We start from the raw sequence: 17885 nt of genomic DNA on the forward strand, positions 1-17885 counted from the left end.
TCATGGGACTGATTATGGGGAACTGAGGAACACAACACCACATCCAGACAGTCATGGGACTGATTATGGGGAACTGAGGAACACAACACCACATCTAGACAGTCATGGGACTGAGGAACACAACACCACATCCAGACAGTCATGGAACTGATTATGGGGAACTGAGGAACACAACACCACATCTAGACAGTCATGGGGACCTGAGGAACACAACACCACATCCAGACAGTCATGGGACTGATTATGGGGAACTAAGGAACACAACACTACATCCAGACAGTCATGGGGAACTGAGGAACACAACACCACATCCAGACAGTCATGGGACTGAGGAACACAACACCACATCCAGACAGTCATGGGAACTGAGGAACACAACACCACATCCAGACAGTCATGGGAACTGAGGAACACAACACCACATCTAGACAGTCATGGAACTGAGGAACACAACACCACATCTAGACAGTCATGGGGAACTGAGGAACACAACACCACATCTAGACAGTCATGGAACTGAGGAACACAACACCACATCTAGACAGTCATGGGGAACTGAGGAACACAACACCACATCTAGACAGTCATGGGACTGAGGAACACAACACCACATCCAGACAGTCATGGGAACTTAGGAACACAACACCACATCCAGACAGTCATGGGAACTGAGGAACACAACATCACATCTAGACAGTCATGGAACTGAGGAACACAACACCACATCTAGACAGTCATGGGGAACTGAGGAACACAACACCACATCTAGACAGTCATGGAACTGAGGAACACAACACCACATCTAGACAGTCATGGAACTGAGGAACACAACACCACATCTAGACAGTCGTGGGGAACTGAGGAACACAACACCACATCCAGACAGTCATGGGACTGAGGAACACAACACCACATCTAGACAGTCATGGGGAACTGAGGAACACAACACCACATCCAGACAGTCATGGGGAACTGAGGAACACAACACCACATCTAGACAGTCATGGGGAACTGAGGAACACAACACCACATCCAGACAGTCATGGGGAACTGAGGAACACAACACCACATCTAGACAGTCATGGGGAACTGAGGAACACAACACCACATCTAGACAGTCATGGGGAACTGAGGAACACAACACCACATCTAGACAGTCATGGGACTGATCATGGGGAACTGAGGAACACAACACCACATCCAGACAGTCATGGGGAACTGAGGAACACAACACCACATCCAGACAGTAATGGAACTGAGGAACACAACACCACATCCAGACAGTCATGGAACTGAGGAACACAACACCACATCCAGACAGTCATGGGACTGAGGAACACAACACCACATCCAGACAGTAATGGAACTGAGGAACACAACACCACATCCAGACAGTCATGGAACTGAGGAACACAACACCACATCCAGACAGTCATGGGACTGAGGAACACAACACCACATCCAGACAGTCATGGAACTGATTATGGGGAACTGAGGAACACAACACCACATCTAGACAGTCATGGGGAACTGAGGAACACAACACCACATCCAGACAGTCATGGGACTGATTATGGGGAACTAAGGAACACAACACTACATCCAGACAGTCATGGGGAACTGAGGAACACAACACCACATCCAGACAGTCATGGGACTGAGGAACACAACACCACATCCAGACAGTCATGGGAACTGAGGAACACAACACCACATCCAGACAGTCATGGGAACTGAGGAACACAACACCACATCTAGACAGTCATGGAACTGAGGAACACAACACCACATCTAGACAGTCATGGGGAACTGAGGAACACAACACCACATCTAGACAGTCATGGAACTGAGGAACACAACACCACATCTAGACAGTCATGGGGAACTGAGGAACACAACACCACATCTAGACAGTCATGGGACTGAGGAACACAACACCACATCCAGACAGTCATGGGAACTGAGGAACACAACACCACATCCAGACAGTCATGGGAACTGAGGAACACAACACCACATCTAGACAGTCATGGAACTGAGGAACACAACACCACATCTAGACAGTCATGGGGAACTGAGGAACACAACACCACATCTAGACAGTCATGGAACTGAGGAACACAACACCACATCTAGACAGTCATGGAACTGAGGAACACAACACCACATCTAGACAGTCATGGGGAACTGAGGAACACAACACCACATCTAGACAGTCATGGGACTGATCATGGGGAACTGAGGAACACAACACCACATCCAGACAGTCATGGGGAACTGAGGAACACAACACCACATCCAGACAGTAATGGAACTGAGGAACACAACACCACATCCAGACAGTCATGGAACTGAGGAACACAACACCACATCCAGACAGTCATGGGACTGAGGAACACAACACCACATCCAGACAGTAATGGAACTGAGGAACACAACACCACATCCAGACAGTCATGGAACTGAGGAACACAACACCACATCCAGACAGTCATGGGACTGAGGAACACAACACCACATCCAGACAGTCATGGAACTGAGGAACACAACACCACATCTAGACAGTCATGGGGAACTGAGGAACACAACACCACATCCAGACAGTCATGGAACTGATTATGGGGAACTGAGGAACACAACACCACATCTAGACAGTCATGGGGAACTGAGGAACACAACACCACATCCAGACAGTCATGGGACTGATTATGGGGAACTAAGGAACACAACACTACATCCAGACAGTCATGGGGAACTGAGGAACACAACACCACATCCAGACAGTCATGGGACTGAGGAACACAACACCACATCCAGACAGTCATGGGAACTGAGGAACACAACACCACATCCAGACAGTCATGGGAACTGAGGAACACAACACCACATCTAGACAGTCATGGAACTGAGGAACACAACACCACATCTAGACAGTCATGGGGAACTGAGGAACACAACACCACATCTAGACAGTCATGGAACTGAGGAACACAACACCACATCTAGACAGTCATGGGGAACTGAGGAACACAACACCACATCTAGACAGTCATGGGGAACTGAGGAACACAACACCACATCTAGACAGTCATGGAACTGAGGAACACAACACCACATCTAGACAGTCATGGGAACTGAGGAACACAACACCACATCTAGACAGTCATGGGGAACTGAGGAACACAACACCACATCCAGACAGTCATGGGACTGAGGAACACAACACCACATCTAGACAGTCATGGGGAACTGAGGAACACAACACCACATCCAGACAGTCATGGGGAACTGAGGAACACAACACCACATCTAGACAGTCATGGGGAACTGAGGAACACAACACCACATCCAGACAGTCATGGGGAACTGAGGAACACAACACCACATCTAGACAGTCATGGGGAACTGAGGAACACAACACCACATCTAGACAGTCATGGGGAACTGAGGAACACAACACCACATCTAGACAGTCATGGGACTGATCATGGGGAACTGAGGAACACAACACCACATCCAGACAGTCATGGGGAACTGAGGAACACAACACCACATCCAGACAGTAATGGAACTGAGGAACACAACACCACATCCAGACAGTCATGGAACTGAGGAACACAACACCACATCCAGACAGTCATGGGACTGAGGAACACAACACCACATCCAGACAGTAATGGAACTGAGGAACACAACACCACATCCAGACAGTCATGGAACTGAGGAACACAACACCACATCCAGACAGTCATGGGACTGAGGAACACAACACCACATCCAGACATTAATGGAACTGAGGAACACAACACCACATCCAGACAGTAATGGAACTGAGGAACACAACACCACATCCAGACAGTAATGGAACTGAGGAACACAACACCACATCTAGACAGTCATGGGGAACTGAGGAACACAACACCACATCCAGACAGTCATGGGACTGATCATGGGGAACTGAGGAACACAACACCACATCCAGACAGTCATGGGACTGAGGAACACAACACCACATCCAGACAGTCATGGGACTGATCATGGGAAACTGAGGAACACAACACCACATCCAGACAGTCATGGGACTGATCATGGGGAACTGAGGAACACAACACCACATCCAGACAGTCATGGGGAACTGAGGAACACAACACCACATCCAGACAGTCATGGAACTGAGGAACACAACATCTAGACAGTCATGGGACTGATCATGGGAAACTGGCCACATGTCAGTTGTGTTGATTTACATTGGGTAATGTGTGTATATTGGGTAATGTGTGTATATTGGGTAATGTGTCTATATTGGGTAATGTGTATATATTGGGTAATGTGTATATATTGGGTAATGTGTGTATATTGGGTAATGTGTGTATATTGGGTAATGTGTGTATATTGGGTAATGTGTGTATATTGGGTAATGTGTCTATATTGGGTAATGTGTATATATTGGGTAATGTGTATATATTGGGTAATGTGTATATATTGGGTAATGTGTGTATATTGGGTAATGTGTGTACATTGGGTAATGTGTGTATATTGGGTAATGTGTATATATTGGGTAATGTGTGTATATTGGGTAATGTGTGTACATTGGGTAATGTGTGTATCTTGGTTAATGTGTGTATATTGGGTAATGTGTCTATATTGGGTAATGTGTCTATATTGGGTAATGTGTATATATTGGGTAATGTGTGTAAATTGGGTAATGTGTGTATATTGGGTAATGTGTGTATATTGGGTAATGTGTGTATATTGGGTAATGTGTCTATATTGGGTAATGTGTCTATATTGGGTAATATATGTATATTGGGTAATGTGTATATTGGGTAATGTGTATATATGGGGTAATGTGTATATTGAGAATGTGTATATATTGGGTGTGTGTATATTGGTTACTACTTTAGACCAGGACCCTATATAGTGCACTACTTTAGACCAGGGCCCTATATAGTGCACTACTTTAGACCAGGACCCTATATAGTACACTACTTTAGACCAGGGCCCTATATAGTACACTACTTTAGACCAGGTCCCTATATACAGTGCCTTGCGAAAGTATTCGGCCCTCTTGAACTTTGCGACCTTTTGCCACATTTCAGGCTTCAAACATAAAGATATAAAACTGTATTTTTTTGTGAAGAATCAACAACAAGTGGGACACAATCATGAAGTGGAACGACATTTATTGGATATTTCAAACTTTTTTAACAAATCAAAAACTGAAAAATTGGGCGTGCAAAATTATTCAGCCCTTTTACTTTCAGTGCAGCAAACTCTCTCCAGAAGTTCAGTGAGGATCTCTGAATGATCCAATGTTAACCTAAATGACTAATGATGATAAATACAATCCACCTGTGTGTAATCAAGTCTCCGTATAAATGCACCTGCACTGTGATAGTCTCAGAGGTCCGTTAAAAGCGCAGAGAGCATCATGAAGAACAAGGAACACACCAGGCAGGTCCAAGATACTGTTGTGAAGAAGTTTAAAGCCGGATTTGGATACAAAAAGATTTCCCAAGCTTTAAACATCCCAAGGAGCACTGTGCAAGCGATAATATTGAAATGGAAGGAGTATCAGACCACTGCAAATCTACCAAGACCTGGCCGTCCCTCTAAACTTTCAGCTCATACAAGGAGAAGACTGATCAGAGATGCAGCCAAGAGGCCCATGATCACTCTGGATGAACTGCAGAGATCTACAGCTGAGGTGGGAGACTCTGTCCATAGGACAACAATCAGTCGTATATTGCACACATCTGGCCTTTATGGAAGAGTGGCAAGAAGAAAGCCATTTCTTAAAGATATCCATAAAAAGTGTTGTTTAAAGTTTGCCACAAGCCACCTGGGAGACACACCAAACATGTGGAAGAAGGTGCTCTGGTCAGATGAAACCAAAATTGAGCTTTTTGGCAACAATGCAAAACGTTATGTTTGGTGTAAAAGCAACACAGCTCATCACCCTGACCACACCATCCCCACTGTCAAACATGGTGGTGGCACCATCATGGTTTGGGCCTGCTTTTCTTCAGCAGGGACAGGGAAGATGGTTAAAATTGATGGGAAGATGGATGGAGCCAAATACAGGACCATTCTGGAAGAAAACCTGATGGAGTCTGCAAAAGACCTGAGACTGGGACGGAGATTTGTCTTCCAACAAGACAATGATCCAAAACATAAAGCAAAATCTACAATGGAATGGTTCAAAAATAAACATATCCAGGTGTTAGAATGGCCAAGTCAAAGTCCAGACCTGAATCCAATCGAGAATCTGTGGAAAGAACTGAAAACTGCTGTTCACAAATGCTCTCCATCCAACCTCACTGAGCTCGAGCTGTTTTGCAAGGAGGAATGGGAAAAAATGTCAGTCTCTCGATGTGCAAAACTGATAGAGACATACCCCAAGCGACTTACAGCTGTAATCGCAGCAAAAGGTGGCGCTACAAAGTATTAACTTAAGGGGGCTGAATAATTTTGCACGCCCAATTTTTCTGTTTTTGATATGTTAAAAAAGTTTGAAATATCCAATAAATGTCGTTCCACTTCATGATTGTGTCCCACTTGTTGTTGATTCTTCACAAAAAAATACAGTTTTATATCTTTATGTTTGAAGCCTGAAATGTGGCAAAAGGTCGCAAAGTTCAAGGGGGGCGAATACTTTCGCAAGGCACTGTAGTACACTACTTTAGACCAGGGCTAACAGATTATAGGGTGCCATTTTGGACATAGGCCCAGTGATGCAGGCCGCACCTTCGTTCAGTTTCATCCAGTTGAGTTCGCTGAAGAAGGGGTGCGCTCGGAGCTCGTCGCAGGACCCGTTCTTGAAGCCCAGCCTCTGGTCCACCGTCTTGCACAGCAGCGCCTCGCAGATGGACTTGGCTTTCTCACTGAACTTCTCCGGATAGGCCACGGGGTCGTTCAGAATCCTCTTCTTCACTACTTTGTTCTCCACCTGAATGGATGACAGCCCATAGAGTTGGACAGAAGGCACAGATATCCAAACCTCTATGTCAATGTTCCTCTATGTACCTCTTTAATGCCCTCTAACTAACTCTATGTGTGAGCCCTAGGTTAGGTTACACCTGACCAGCCCCACCCAGTACATAATTCATTAGCGTTACCTCTGTCAAGCCTCTGTGTGCGTCACCCGTGGCACAATATTCCCTGTTTAGTGCACTACTGTTGACCAGGGACCATAGGGCTCTGGTCTAAAGTAGTGCACTCCATATGGAATAGGAGACCATTTGGAACGGAGGTAGACAGAGGTGAGCTGTGACTGAAGAAAGCAAGAGAGAGACAGAGAGAGAGAGAGAGAGAGAGAGACACACACATAGGAGAGAGACAGAAGGAGAGAGAGACAGAGAACAAGAGAGAGAGTGACAGTGAGAGAAGGAGAGAGGGACAGAGAAGGAGAGAGAGAGAGAGAGAGAGAATGTACAGCAGAGAGAGGATAGTATGGAAGAGAGAGAGAGAGAGAAGAAGAGAGAGAGGGACAGAAGGAGAGAGAATGTACAGTAGAGAGAGGATAGTACCGAATAGAGAGAGAGAGAGAGGGGGAGAGAGAGAGAGAGAATAAGAGAGAGAGGGACAGAAGGAGAGAGAAGGTACAGTAGAGAGAGGATAGTACGGAATAGAGAGAGAGAGAGAGAGGGAGAAAGAGAGAGAGAGAGAGAGAAGAAGAAAGAGAGGGACAGAAGGAGAGAGAAGGTACAGTAGAGAGAGGATAGTACGGAATAGAGAGAGAGAGGGGGAGAGAGAGAGAGAGAATAAGAGAGAGAGGGACAGAAGGAGAGAGAAGGTACAGTAGAGAGAGGATAGTACCGAATAGAGAGAGAGAGGGGGAGAGAGAGAGAGAGAGAGAATAAGAGAGAGAGGGACAGAAGGAGAGAGAAGGTACAGTAGAGAGAGGATAGTACGGAATAGAGAGAGAGAGAGAGAGAGGGATAAGAAGGAAAAGGAAGGGAGAAGAAGAGATGGAAGAGAGGAAGGGAGAAGAGAACAGGAGGGAGAAGAAGAGATGGAAGAGAGGAAGGTAGAAGAGGACAGGAGGGAGAAGAAGAGATGGAAGAGAGGAAGGTAGAAGAGGACAGGAGGGAGAAGAAGAGATGGAAGAGAGGAAGGGAGAAGTCACCTTCTCTCCTCGGGTTCTGAAAGGTCCCTTGGCAGCGATGAACTCATACAGTGTGACCCCAAGGGTGAAGTAGTCCACTGACCAGTCATACTCCTCCCCTTTCAGCAGCTCTGGGGCCATGAACCCTGCCGGGAAGAGGTCAAAGGGAACAGTAGTGTCCTCTGTCTACGTCTCATACGGCACCCTATACCCCATATACAGTATATAGGCATCTACTATTGACCCCCACTTTAGGGGAGAGGACAGGTAAAGACAGGTGTGATAGAGAGGGGAGAGGACAGGTAAGGACAGGTGGAATAGAGAGGGGAGAGGACAGGTAAAGACAGGTGGGCTAGAGAGGTGAGGGGACAGGTAAGGACAGGGGTCAGAGAGAGGGGAGGGGACAGAACAGTGAGTTGTCAGGGACAGTACAGTGAGTTGTCAGGGACAGTACAGTGAGTTGTCAGGGACACTACAGTGAGTTGTCAGGGACAGAACAGTGAGTTGTCAGGGACAGAGCAGTGAGTTGTCAGGGACAGTACAGTGAGTTGTCAGGGACAGAACAGTGAGTTGTCAGGGACACTACAGTGAGTTGTCAGGGACAGTACATTGAGTTGTCAGGGACACTACAGTGAGTTGTCAGGGACAGAACAGTGAGTTGTCAGGGACACTACAGTGAGTTGTCAAGGACAGAACAGTGAGTTGTCAGGGACACTACAGTGAGTTGTCAGGGACAGTACAGTGAGTTGTCAGGGACACTACAGTGAGTTGTCGGGGACAGTACAGTGAGTTGTCAAGGACAGTACAGTGAGGGACAGTACAGTGAGTTATCAGGGACACTACAGTGAGTTGTCAGGGACAGTACAGTGAGTTGTCGGGGACAGTACATTGAGTTGTCAGGGACACTACAGTGAGTTGTCAGGGACAGTACAGTGAGTTGTCAGGGACAGTACATTGAGTTGTCAGGGACAGTGCAGTGAGTTGTCAGGTACAGTACAGTGAGTTGTCAGGGACAGTACATTGAGTTGTCAGGGACAGTGCAGTGAGTTGTCAGGGACAGTACATTGAGTTGTCAGGGACAGTGCAGTGAGTTGTCAGGGACAGTGCAGTGAGTTGTCAGGGACACTACAGTGAGTTGTCAGGGACAGTACAGTGAGTTGTCAGGGACAGTACAGTGAGTTGTCAGGGACACTACAGTGAGTTGTCAGGGACACTACAGTGAGTTGTCAGGGACACTACAGTGAGTTGTCAGGGACAGTACAGGGAGTTGTCAGGGACACTACAGTGAGATGTCAGGGACACTACAGTGAGTTGTCAGGGACACTACAGTGAGTTGTCAGGGACAGTACAGTGGGTTGTCAGGGACAGTGCAGTGAGTTGTCAGGGACAGTACATTGAGTTGTCAGGGACAGTGCAGTGAGTTGTCAGGGACAGTGCAGTGAGTTGTCAGGGACACTACAGTGAGTTGTCAGGGACAGTACAGTGAGTTGTCAGGGACACTACAGTGAGTTGTCAGGGACAGTACAGGGAGTTGTCAGGGACACTACAGTGAGTTGTCAGGGACACTACAGTGAGTTGTCAGGGACACTACAGTGAGTTGTCAGGGACAGTACAGTGAGTTGTCAGGGACACTACAGTGAGTTGTCAGGGACACTACAGTGAGTTGTCAGGGACAGTACAGTGAGTTGTCAGGGACAGTGCAGTGAGTTGTCAGGGACAGTACATTGAGTTGTCAGGGACAGTGCAGTGAGTTGTCAGGGACAGTGCAGTGAGTTGTCAGGGACACTACAGTGAGTTGTCAGGGACAGTACAGTGAGTTGTCAGGGACAGTACAGTGAGTTGTCAGGGACAGTACAGTGATTTGTCAGGGACACTACAGTGAGTTGTCAGGGACACTACAGTGAGTTGTCAGGGACACTACAGTGAGTTGTCAGGGACACTACAGTGAGTTGTCAGGGACACTACAGTGAGTTGTCAGGGACACTACAGTGAGTTGTCAGGGACACTACAGTGAGTTGTCAGGGACACTACAGTGAGTTGTCATGGACACTACAGTGAGTTGTCAGGGACACCACAGTGAGTTGTCGGGGACAGTACAGTGAGTTGTCAGGGACAGTGCAGTGAGTTGTCAGGGACACTACAGTGAGTTGTCAGGGACACCACAGTGAGTTGTCAGGGACAGTGCAGTGAGTTGTCAGGGACACTACAGTGAGTTGTCAGGGACACTACAGTGAGTTGTCAGGGACAGTACAGTGAGTTGTCAGGGACACTACAGTGAGTTGTCAGGGACACCACAGTGAGTTGTCAGGGACAGTACAGTGAGTTGTCAGGGACACTACAGTGAGTTGTCAGGGACACTACAGTGAGTTGTCAGGGACAGAACAGTGAGTTGTCAGGGACAGAGCAGTGAGTTGTCAGGGACAGTACAGTGAGTTGTCAGGGACAGAACAGTGAGTTGTCAGGGACACTACAGTGAGTTGTCAGGGACAGTACATTGAGTTGTCAGGGACACTACAGTGAGTTGTCAGGGACAGAACAGTGAGTTGTCAGGGACACTACAGTGAGTTGTCAAGGACAGAACAGTGAGTTGTCAGGGATACTACAGTGAGTTGTCAGGGACAGTACAGTGAGTTGTCAGGGACACTACAGTGAGTTGTCGGGGACAGTACAGTGAGTTGTCAAGGACAGTACAGTGAGGGACAGTACAGTGAGTTATCAGGGACACTACAGTGAGTTGTCAGGGACAGTACAGTGAGTTGTCGGGGACAGTACATTGAGTTGTCAGGGACACTACAGTGAGTTGTCAGGGACAGTACAGTGAGTTGTCAGGGACAGTACATTGAGTTGTCAGGGACAGTGCAGTGAGTTGTCAGGTACAGTACAGTGAGTTGTCAGGTACAGTACAGTGAGTTGTCAGGGACAGTACATTGAGTTGTCAGGGACAGTGCAGTGCGTTGTCAGGGACAGTACATTGAGTTGTCAGGGACAGTGCAGTGAGTTGTCAGGGACAGTGCAGTGAGTTGTCAGGGACACTACAGTGAGTTGTCAGGGACAGTACAGTGAGTTGTCAGGGACAGTACAGTGAGTTGTCAGGGACACTACAGTGAGTTGTCAGGGACACTACAGTGAGTTGTCAGGGACACTACAGTGAGTTGTCAGGGACAGTACAGGGAGTTGTCAGGGACACTACAGTGAGATGTCAGGGACACTACAGTGAGTTGTCAGGGACACTACAGTGAGTTGTCAGGGACAGTACAGTGGGTTGTCAGGGACAGTGCAGTGAGTTGTCAGGGACAGTACATTGAGTTGTCAGGGACAGTGCAGTGAGTTGTCAGGGACAGTGCAGTGAGTTGTCAGGGACACTACAGTGAGTTGTCAGGGACAGTACAGTGAGTTGTCAGGGACACTACAGTGAGTTGTCAGGGACAGTACAGGGAGTTGTCAGGGACACTACAGTGAGTTGTCAGGGACACTACAGTGAGTTGTCAGGGACACTACAGTGAGTTGTCAGGGACAGTACAGTGAGTTGTCAGGGACACTACAGTGAGTTGTCAGGGACACTACAGTGAGTTGTCAGGGACAGTACAGTGAGTTGTCAGGGACAGTGCAGTGAGTTGTCAGGGACAGTACATTGAGTTGTCAGGGACAGTGCAGTGAGTTGTCAGGGACAGTGCAGTGAGTTGTCAGGGACACTACAGTGAGTTGTCAGGGACAGTACAGTGAGTTGTCAGGGACAGTACAGTGAGTTGTCAGGGACAGTACAGTGATTTGTCAGGGACACTACAGTGAGTTGTCAGGGACACTACAGTGAGTTGTCAGGGACACTACAGTGAGTTGTCAGGGACACTACAGTGAGTTGTCAGGGACAGTACAGTGAGTTGTCAGGGACACTACAGTGAGTTGTCAGGGACACTACAGTGAGTTGTCATGGACACTACAGTGAGTTGTCAGGGACACCACAGTGAGTTGTCGGGGACAGTACAGTGAGTTGTCAGGGACAGTGCAGTGAGTTGTCAGGGACACTACAGTGAGTTGTCAGGGACACCACAGTGAGTTGTCAGGGACAGTGCAGTGAGTTGTCAGGGACACTACAGTGAGTTGTCAGGGACACTACAGTGAGTTGTCAGGGACACTACAGTGAGTTGTCAGGGACACTACAGTGAGTTGTCAGGGACACCACAGTGAGTTGTCAGGGACAGTACAGTGAGTTGTCAGGGACACTACAGTGAGTTGTCAGGGACAGTACAGTGAGTTGTCAGGGACACCACAGTGAGTTGTCAGGGACACTACAGTGAGTTGTCAGGGACACCACAGTGAGTTGTCAGGGACACCACAGTGAGTTGTCAGGGACAGTACAGTGAGTTGTCAGGGACACTACAGTGAGTTGTACTGTACAGGTGGTTAAGGGAAGTGGTAGTGTACCTGGAGTCCCAGCGTAGCCTTTGATATTGGTCTGGTTGTCCTCCAGCTCCACGGCCAGACCAAGGTCAGAGATACGCACATTACCTGAGAGAGCAAACATCAAGACCACAATGTCACACACACCTCCAACAAAAGTCAGTGATATTGTTAGCAGCCCAGAGTACCTCAGTGTCGACCCATGTCCTGTGTTAGTGTTTAGAGTAAATTGACTAAAGTTGTGAAAGTGTATTGTAGGAAACTATGTACTGTGTGTGTGTGTGTGTGCGTGCGTGCGTATGTGTGTGTGCGTGCGTGCGTGCGCGTGTGTGTGTGTGCGTGCGTATGTATGTGTGTGTGTATTGTAGGAAACTATGTACTGTGTGTGTGTGTGTGTGTGTGTGTGTGTGTGTGTGCGTGCATATGTGTGTGTGTGCGTGCATATGTGTGTGTGTGCGTGCGTGCGCGTGTGTGTGTGTGTGTGTGCGTGCGTATGTATGTGTGTATTGTAGGAAACTATGTACTGTGTGTGTGTGTGTGTGTGTGCGTGCGTGCGTATGTGTGTGTGCGTGCGTGTGTGTGTGTGCGTATGTATGTGTGTATTGTAGGAAACTATGTACTGTGTGTGTGTGTGTGTGCATGCGCGTGTATGTATGTGTGTGCGTGCGTGTGCATGTGTATGTGTGTGTGCGTGCGTGCGTATGTATGTGTGTGTGTGTGCGTGCGTATGTGTGTGTGCGTGCGCGTGCGTGTGTGTTTACCTTCATTATCCAACAACACGTTCTCAGGTTTGAGGTCTCTGTAGATGATTCTCTTCTGGTGCAGGTGCTCCATACCCTGGATGATCTGAGCTGTGTAGAAACAGGCCCTCTGCTCATCAAACCCTGGGTTGTTCTCATCCACATTGTAGATATGATACCTGACCGTAGATTAGATTAGAGTGATGCTTTACAAGATGCTTTACAATAAACAATTGTAGATAGTCAGACATAAATAGAACCCTCCATCCCCACACCCACCCAATAGGAGCAAGCTATCTTTCCTCAGGTCTCCTCCCTCCCTACACCCACCCAATAGGAGCAAGCTATCTTACCTCAGGTTTCCTCCCTCCCCACACCCACCCAATAGGAGCAAGCTATCTTACCTCAGGTCTCCTCCCTCCCCACACCCACCCAATAGGAGCAAGCTATCTTACCTCAGGTCTCCTCCCTCCCCACATCCACCCAATAGGAGCAAGCTATCTTACCTCAAGTCTCCTCCATTCATGATGGTCATGACCAGACAGAGCTCAGTCTTGGTCTGGAAGGCGTAGGCCAGTGACACGATGAACCTGCTGTGGACACGTGCCAGAATTCTCTTCTCCACCATCGCACCCTAGTGGACCGGAGGGGAAAAGCACCCTATTCCTTATATAGTGCACTACATTTGACCAGGGCTCATAAGGGCTCATAATGCTCTGGTCAAATGTATTGCACTATATAGGGAATAGGGTGCCATTATATAGGGAATAGGGTGTCATTATATAGGGAATAAGGTGCCATTATATAGGAAATAGGGTGCCATTATATAGGGAATAGGGTGCCATTATATAGGGAATAAGGTGCCATTATATAGGGAATAGGGTGTCATTATATAGAGAATAGGGTGCCATTATATAGGGAATAAGGTGCCATTATATAGGGAATAGGGTGCCATTATACAGGGAATAGGGTGCCATTATATAGGGAATAGGGTGCCATTATATAGGGCTTAGGGTGCCATTATAGGGAATAGGGTGCCATTATATAGGGAATAGGGTGCCATTATATAGGGAATAGGGTGCCATTATATAGGGAATAGGGTGCCATTTGGACCAAAGCCTGTGTCTAAGGTCAGCACAGGACAGGCTGCAAGGTCCATCAGTTCATTCACATTACACAAGACAACCACACACTTATACGTAAGCACGTGTGATAACACGCACATACACACACGCCCAATACCCCGAGCAGGGAGGGATCTGCTCCATTTATAAACATGGCAGAGTTGGCACGTATTGAATAAGGAGCTCAATCATCATTCTAATGCTGCAGCTATGGGGCTTATCACTGATTATATCATGGAGGATAGACACACTGCACAGCTCCTCTGCTTCCTACATTGGCACTTCGTGGAGGGATTAATGTCACTTCGTATCCAGGAGTGATTTGACAGTCCAGAGTCCACACACCTTGTTTCCCTGGTAGACGTCCGTGTGTCAACCAGCTGCCACTGTGGTCTAGAGGAATAGCTGGACCCCTGGGGTATTTGAATGAAATACCACTTGTATTTCATGGCGACTCTCTCCATAGGCACGGCCCTGCCCAATATATCTCAATGTCCCCTGTTCGCTCTGTTCCACTCCAGACAGACCCTCACTGCACAGAACGGACTACAGTCCAACCCTTACATTCATCTCACTGGAGAATACTGCAGTATACTACACACTCTCACACTCACTCACTCACATACACACACACACACACACTCACTCACTCACTCACTCACTCACACACACGTGCGCACACACACACACACACACACACACACACACACACACACACACACACACACACACACACACACACACACACACACACACACACACACACACACACGCACGCGCACACACACACACACGTGTGCACACACACACGTGTGCACACACACACACACGCGCATACACACGCACACACACACGCGTGCGCACAGACACGTATGTACGTACACACACACACACATTTTCACCACAGCCCAGACCACTCCTCTGTCTAGTCTATTTGCGGCATAGAACAAATCTACAGGGATGATCCTACATGGCTCCCTATTCCCTATAATGGCACCCTATTCCCTATAATGGCACCCTATTCCCTATAATGGCACCCTATTCCCTATAATGGCACCCTATTCCCTATAATGGCACCCTATTCCCTATAATGGCACCCTATTCCCTATGAAGGGCCCTCCTTTTGACCTTGGCCCATAGGGATGTACAGGGAGTGGGGTGCTATTTGTGATGCAAACTCAGAGGAAGACATTTGGAAGGTGTGTTGTTGGGTAATAGTCCTGAATGAGGTTCTTATGTAGTGTGAAATCCCTGTGATAATCTGAAGGGCTGTGACACTCTGCTGAAGGTCAAGGCTGAAGGCTATGTACTAACGCCTGTGTGTGTGTGTGTGTGTGTGTCCTATGTACTAACGCCTGTGTGTGTGTGTTCTCCTATGTACTAACGCCTGTGTGTGTGTGTGTGTGTTCTCCTACGTACTAACGCCTGTGTGTGTGTGTGTTCTCCTACGTACTAACGCCTGTGTGTGTGTGTGTTCTCCTACGTACTAACGCCTGTGTGTGTGTGTGTTCTCCTACGTACTAACGCCTGTGTGTGTGTGTGTTCTCCTACGTACTAACGCCTGTGTGTGTGTGTGTTCTCCTACGTACTAACGCCTGTGTGTGTGTGTGTTCTCCTACGTACTAACGCCTGTGTGTGTGTGTGTTCTCCTACGTAGTAACGCCTGTGTGTGTGTGTGTGTTCTCCTACGTACTAACATAAGTCTGTTCCGTAATCGGCCCTCCTCCACTAAGCATCGCTTATCCTGGACAGATGCTCTGGATAAGTTGTCCTACGAGTGGTGGTCATCGTCCCCGAAACACAAACTTTATGAATTAAACTGTGAACTCTGTTTTGTCTGTCACACGCTTCTCTCTCTCTCTCTTCATCTCTTCCCTCTTTAAAGTGACTTCCTCAGAGCTCTCACACGAAACTCACATGTACTGAAACCAACACCTAACCCTAATGTACCAACCCATCCACTGACACATAGCCATTTCCCTCCATGAACTACACTACCCATCAGGCACTCCTTCCTCCATTCCAATGGCAACCAATTTTGTCCTCCATTTTAGAAGTGAACTACAAATTCCACTATATATAGTAGTAATACAGGTCTTCTGTCTCTCACCTCATATCCTTTCCTCTTCTTCAGCCTCTTCTTGTTGAGCTTCTTGCAGGCGTACAGTTTCCCCGTGGCCTTCATGGAGGTGGCGTGTACCTCCCCGAAGCCCCCCTTCCCAAGGACACGGAAGTCCATGAACCAGTCCTCTCCCGTGGGCTGCATCTCCAGCCACTTCCATTGGAGGAACCTCTTCAGGTGCATGCTGTCCAGGTAGAACGTATAAGGGACCTCCTTGAGGAAGTCCAGTACGCTGGTCAGAGTCTCCACGAACAGATCGTCTCCGGCCTCCGCGTGCTTCTCCTTCACCTTGGTGATGTCGTTCTCCGGCAGGAAAGGGCAGAAGTGTTTGGCACTTGGATCCATGTAGCGAGAGAGCATCTTGGAGGCCTTCTTAACGCGGTCCTGGTCCTCGGCCTGGTTGTACTCCTCCACGTCCTTCCACAGGCGGCAGGGGCCTTTGTATTCGTTGTTGGCCTCCAGGAACTCCTGGAACAGACGCTTGCCGATGGGCTGCTCCACGCAGGCGGTCTGGAAGCCCAGGTCCAGAGTCTCCCTGAGGCCCTCGCACACCGTGATGTGAGGCAGCTTCAGGCGGGCGTGGTACTTCTTGTCTCGGTTGGCAGACGGGTTGGCCGTGCCGTCGAAGCTCCCGCGCGCCGAGATGTAGGCCGAGTTGGCCACCACTGTTGTCAGGCTGCCCATATCCATGGCGATGAAGGATGGAGGCAGAAACAAAGGGAGAAGAACAGAAGAGAAGTGCCGAGCTCCTCTGGGAAACAGATCAGGAGGGAGAATGAGAAAATCCCCAGACAACTCCTCTCGTCGTGGACACAGATAGAAGAAGAGGGGGAGAGGAAAGGAGGAGGAGAAGGACAGGAGTAAACAGAAGGACAGACGGCCGGATGACCAAAATGTTCACAGGAAATGAAAGGATTAGAGTTTCCCCCAGACTGTAGTGATTCAGTAGAGAGCAGAGGGGTGATCTGTCTGTCTGTACCCCTGGAGCGCAGGATGCAGAGAGAGAGAGAGAAAGAGACAAACAGGGAGCACTGATTCTCCTTACTGGGACCGGAGCAGACCTGAGACTGAGAGGTTAAGCCCCTGCCACGCACACACACACACATAACAGAGATCTGTCTGACTCAACACCTTTGTGTTCAGAGTTTATCCACTAACTCTATAATACCTTCCTTCCACTGCTACTGTGTTAAACCATGAGGAGGACAATGGGATGGAGAGAGAGGGAGAGAGAGAGAGAGAGAGAGAGAGAGGGAGAGATGGAGGGAGACAGAGAGAGAGAGGGAGAGGGAGAGGGAGAGGGAAAGAGAGAGAGAGAGAGAGAGAGAGAGAGAGAGAGAGAGAGAGAGAGAGGGAGAGATGGAGGGAGACAGAGAGAGAGAGGGAGAGAGAGA

At 48.2% G+C, this 17885-nt stretch overlaps 1 protein-coding gene across 1 annotated transcript in view; it reads right to left on the bottom strand.

Moving 5' to 3' along the window:
- LOC116373442 (rhodopsin kinase GRK1-like) overlaps window positions 1-17564 on the bottom strand; it is a 21410-nt gene extending 3846 nt beyond the window's left edge. The window contains exons 1-6 of the mRNA XM_031822052.1: window positions 16480-17564; window positions 13752-13879; window positions 13267-13424; window positions 12530-12613; window positions 8129-8253; window positions 6748-6949 (exon numbers count right to left, since the gene is read on the bottom strand). Coding sequence (XP_031677912.1) covers window positions 6748-6949; window positions 8129-8253; window positions 12530-12613; window positions 13267-13424; window positions 13752-13879; window positions 16480-17181 — 1399 coding nt within the window. The 5' untranslated portion in view covers window positions 17182-17564. The remainder of the gene's footprint in view (window positions 1-6747; window positions 6950-8128; window positions 8254-12529; window positions 12614-13266; window positions 13425-13751; window positions 13880-16479) is intronic.
- Window positions 17565-17885: the final 321 nt, after the last annotated feature.

This window comes from Oncorhynchus kisutch, unplaced genomic scaffold (genome assembly GCF_002021735.2).
Source record: "Oncorhynchus kisutch isolate 150728-3 unplaced genomic scaffold, Okis_V2 scaffold4054, whole genome shotgun sequence".
NCBI lineage: Eukaryota > Metazoa > Chordata > Actinopteri > Salmoniformes > Salmonidae > Oncorhynchus > Oncorhynchus kisutch.